A 4,834-nucleotide genomic window follows, 5' to 3' on the forward strand; every position below is an offset into this window, starting at 1 on the left:
TTAGTCGAGACGGGGTTTCACCATGTTGACCAGGATGGTCTCGATCTCTTGACCTCGTGATCCACCCGCCTCGGCCTCCCAAAGTGCTGGGATTACAGGCTTGAGCCACCGCGCCCGGCTTCATGCCTTTTTTTTTTAAGATGGAGTCTTACTTTGTCGCCCAGGCTGGAATGTAGTGGAGCATTCTCGGCTCACTGCAACCTCTATCTCTGGGTTCAAGCAATTCCCCTGCCTCAGCCTCCTGAGTAACTGGGACCACAGGCACGCGCCACCACGCCTGGCTAGATTTTGTATTTTTAGTAGAGACGGGTTTTACCATGTTGATCAGGGTGGTCTCGAACTGCTGACTTCGTGATCTGCCCGCCTTGGCCTTCCAAAGTGCTGGGATTACAGGCCTGAGCCACCGCGCCTGGCCTTTAACATGCCTAAATTTATTTCACTTGATCTGTTTTACTCTATGCTTAACGTAGTAACGATAAATATAATATGCATTATAGAATATATGTAGTTTTAAATTTGTTATTGTCAATTAGTCATATTATTTATCTATACATATGTATATATATTTTATTTTTAGAGACAGGGTCTAGCTCTTGTTTCCCAGGCTGGAGTGCAGTGGAGTGACATAGCTCACTGCAGCCTTGACCTCTTGGCTCAAGTGATCCCCTGCCTCAGCCTCCTGAGTAGCTGGGACTACAGGCGTGTGTTGCCATGCATAGATGATTTTTTTTTGAGACAGGGTCTCACTCTGTCACCTACGCTGGAGTAAAGTGGTACAATCATGGCTCATTGCAGCCTTGATCTTCTGGTTCAAGCCATCCTCCCATGTGAGCCTCCACCCTGAGCCTCCCCAGTAGCTGAAACTACAGGTGTGCACCACCGTGTCCTGCTAATTTTTGTATTTTTTTGTAGAGATGGGATTTTGCTATGTTGCTCAGGCTGGCCTCAAACTCATAGGCTCAACCGATCCTCCCACCTCAGCCCTCTGAGTAGCTGGGATTACAGGTGTGAGCCACTGTGCCTGGCTTTGTGTAATTTAAAACCATTTAAGGGCTGGGTGCGGTGGCACGAACCTGTAATCCCAGCACTTTGGGAGGCCGAGGTGGGTGGATCATCTGAGGTCGGGAGTTCGAGACCAGCCTGACCGACATGGAGAAAACCCCATCTCTATTAAAAATACAAAATTAGCCGGGCGTGGTGGCGCATGCCTGTCATCCCAGCTACTTGGGAGGCTGAGGCAGGAGAATCGCTTGAGCCTGGGAGGCGGAGGTTTTGGTGAGCTGAGATCGTGCCACTGCCCTCCAGCCTGGGCAACAAGAACGAAACTCCGTCTCAAAAATAAATAAGTAAATAAAACCGTTTAAAGCAATAACATGTGCTTAATATATGCTATCATAGAGAAGCTGGAACATGCAGATCAAACATGCACGTGCACACACACACGAATGCACACACATGCACACACACGCACACACAGATGTACACACAAATGCATGCATACATGCACACACGCAGGCGCACGTGTACACAGACACACGTACAGATGCACACACAAATGCATGCATACACACACACAGGCGAATGTGCACACAGACACACACACACACACACACACTCACACACTCTCTCGGGCTACGGGCCTCAGGGTGCAGCCTCCCGTCTCACCTGATGAAAGGGCGGGAGATGGCCAGCACGGTCCGAATGAACCACGAGGGGTGGACGATGATCAAGGACTTGAGGTTTTTCCGCAATCTGTTTGGGGCCGCAAAGGAAGCAAGATGGGCTGCTGGGGCGAGCCCCGGGGAGGGAGGAGTTGGGTGGGGATGGGAGAGCCACAAACAAGCATTCTGCTCATTCCACACGTGGTCTCCAGGCACCTGTCAGATCCCGTCCCCATCCAGGACCTGGGCGTCCCGTGGCAGGATAAAGACACACCCTTGCAGTCCCTCAGACCCTAAGGTGGATGAGGTACGTAGAGACCCCATGGTGCGGAGGAGGTGAAGCAGGTGGGTAGTTATTTGAGCAGCTGAGATTTTATTTTCACCACCTAATGCCCAAGGAGGGACCAGCCTGTCCTTAGGCCTCCTTCCACTAACCTGGGTGCAAGGATGGATTGCCTGGGTCAATTGTTATTTTTTATTTGTTTTATTTGAGATGGAGTCTCACTCTGTCAGGCTGGAGGGCAGTGACGTGATCTTGGCTCATGCCAACCTCCACCTCCCGGGTTCAAGTGGTTCTCCTGCCTCAGCCTTCCAAGTAGCTGGGACTACAGGCTTACGCCACCAGGCCTGGCCATTTTTTTTTTTTGCATTTTTAGTAGAGACAGGGTTTCACTGTATTGGCCAGGATAGTCTTGATCTCCTGACCTCATGATCCGCCCGCCTCGGCCTCCCAAAGTGCTGGGATTACAGGCGTGAGGCACCGAGCCGGGCCTGGCTGGGTCAATTCTAACATTACTCTGTGGCTATTCATGATAACCCAGAGGTGGAAGCAGCCCGTGTCCATAAACAGATGGATGGAATGGAGAAACCAAATGTGGCATGTCCATACAATGGAATATTATGCAGCCATGAAAAGGAGGCTGGCTCTGACCCAGGCATCAATGTGGACACACCCTGAGGACACCATACTTAGTGAGAAAAGCCAGGCACAAAGGACAAATCCTGTGTGTTTCCAGACCTAGGAGGCCCTAGAGTCATCAGATTCACAGAGATAGAAAGTAGGAGGGGCAGTGGTGCCAGGGCCTGGGGAGAAGGAATAGGGAGTGAGCGTTTCACGGGGACAGAGTCTGGCTCTGTTGTCCAGGCGGGAGTGCAGTGGTGTAATCTCAGCTCACTGTAACCTCCTCCCTCTGGGTTCCAGCAATTCTGCCTCAGCTTCCCAAGTGTCTGGGATTACAGGCATGTACCACCATGCCCAGCTAATTTTTGTATTTTTTAAGTATAGATGGGATTTCATTATATGTTGGCCAGGCTGGTCTTCAACTCCCAACCTCAGGTGATCTGCCCACCTCATCCTCCCAGAGTGCTGGGATTCCAGGCGTGAGCCCCTGCACCCGGCCCCCTGTGTGGTTTTCATGCCCCCACTGGCACGTCCTGAGGCATCCCCCACCTCCGGTCGATCATCTGGTAGCACTTCTTCAGCCAGCCGATGCCAGGCATCCTCCGCCGGGGTGTGGCGCCGTTCAGGTACACGATCATGTAGTCCTCGGCTACCAGGAGCTCCAAGCTGCTGATGACATACCTGCTCCCGGGGCACAGAAGGCAGGGACCCAATGTGGGGGGAGCCAGCGTCAGGACACCTGCGGTGCCCACCCTGCCTGCCTCCACCCCTGCCCCGGCTGGGCCGGCCCCACCAGTCCAGGTGTTGTCTCCTGTCCTGGCGGACTGCAGGGGGCATTGGGTGTGGATGATCCCAGCACACCCGAGAGTGTCAGCGGGTACCCTCAAAGGGCGGCTACCCTTTTGTTGAGTCTTTTTTTTTTGAGACGGAGTTTCACTCGTTGCCCAGGTAGGAGTGCAATGGCGCCATCTCAGCTCACCGCAAGCTCCGCCTCCCGGGTTCAAGTGATTCTCCTGCCTCAGCCTCCCGAGTAGCTGGGATTACAGGTGTGCGTCACCGTGCCCAGGTAATTTTGTATTTTTAGTAGAGATGTTGGTCAGTCTGGAATGGAACTCCTGACCTCAAGTGACCCACCCACCTCAGCCTCCCAATGTGCTGACCACCCCGACAAACATGGAGAAACCCATCTCTACTAAAAAATATAACAGTAGTTGGGTGTGGTGGCGCATGCCTGTAGTCCCAGCTACTTGGGAGGCTGAGGCAGGAGAATCGCTTGAGCCTGGGAGGCGGAGGTTGCGGTGAGCCGAGATCTTGCCATTGCATTCCAGCCTGGGCAACCAGAGCGAACTCTGTCTCAAAAAGAAAAAAAAAACTTTTCCCAGAAGGATTACAGGCATGAGCCACCACGCTCGGCCCAGAAGGATTACAGGTGTGAGCCACCACGCTCGGCTTTTTTTTTTTTTTCCGAGACAGGGTCTCACTCTGTCTCCCAGGCTGGAGTGCAGTGGCGCCATCGCGGCTCACTGCCACCTCTGCCTCCCAGGTTCAAGTGACTCTCCTGCCTCAGCCTCCCGAGTAGCTAGGACCACAGGCGCCCGAGACTATGCCTGGCTAATTTTTGTATTTTTAGTAGAGACGGGTTTCACCATGTTGGCCAGGCTGGTCTCAAATTCCTGAGCTCAAGCAATCCTCCCACCTCAGCCTCCCAAAGTGCTGGGGTTATAGGCGTGAGCCACCGTGCCAGGCCTGAGGCTGGAAATGTTACTAATAACATTGATAAGAGTTGTCATGATGATGGCTTCTTCTTATCAGCTCTCGGCTGCTGTGTGTATATCTCCTGTATCTGTCATAATAAAATGACACCTGTGTGTCTTTGGGCAGGTGACTCAACCTCTCTGTAGTCCCATGCCTGGAACTACAGGTGTGCGCCACCACACCCAGCTCATTTTTGTATTTTTTGCAGAGGTGGGGTTTCGCTATATTGCCGAATATAAACAGGCTGGTCTCAGACCCCTACCCTGGCCCGTCCTGCGGGTGGGTCCTTACCCGCAGAATGGGAGGCAATGGTATCCACCCCATAGCGTTATGGTCAGGGTGGGGTGTGACAGCAGATGGGAAGCCCTCAGCTCGTAGAGTAAGTGCTCAATAAACGATAGATAAGAGGAACAGAAGGAGGAGGGGGAGAAAGGAAGAGACAGGAAGAGGAGGAGGGAGAGGGGGAGGAGAGGGAGGCAGAGGAGGAGGGGCAGGAAAGGGGGAGGAGGAGAAAGGG

General features: G+C 52.9%; 1 protein-coding gene across 1 annotated transcript in view; it reads right to left on the minus strand.

Annotated features, from left to right (window-relative positions):
- The window catches only part of ATCAY (ATCAY kinesin light chain interacting caytaxin), a 47,790-nt gene that overhangs the window by 14,639 nt on the left and 28,317 nt on the right, over window positions 1-4,834 (minus strand). The window contains exons 7-8 of the mRNA XM_017507395.2: window positions 3,112-3,243; window positions 1,666-1,752 (exon numbers count right to left, since the gene is read on the minus strand). Coding sequence (XP_017362884.1) covers window positions 1,666-1,752; window positions 3,112-3,243 — 219 coding nt within the window. The remainder of the gene's footprint in view (window positions 1-1,665; window positions 1,753-3,111; window positions 3,244-4,834) is intronic.

The sequence above is a fragment of the Cebus imitator genome, unplaced genomic scaffold (assembly GCF_001604975.1).
Source record: "Cebus imitator isolate Cc_AM_T3 unplaced genomic scaffold, Cebus_imitator-1.0 Scaffold375, whole genome shotgun sequence".
In the NCBI taxonomy this organism is placed as follows: domain Eukaryota; kingdom Metazoa; phylum Chordata; class Mammalia; order Primates; family Cebidae; genus Cebus; species Cebus imitator.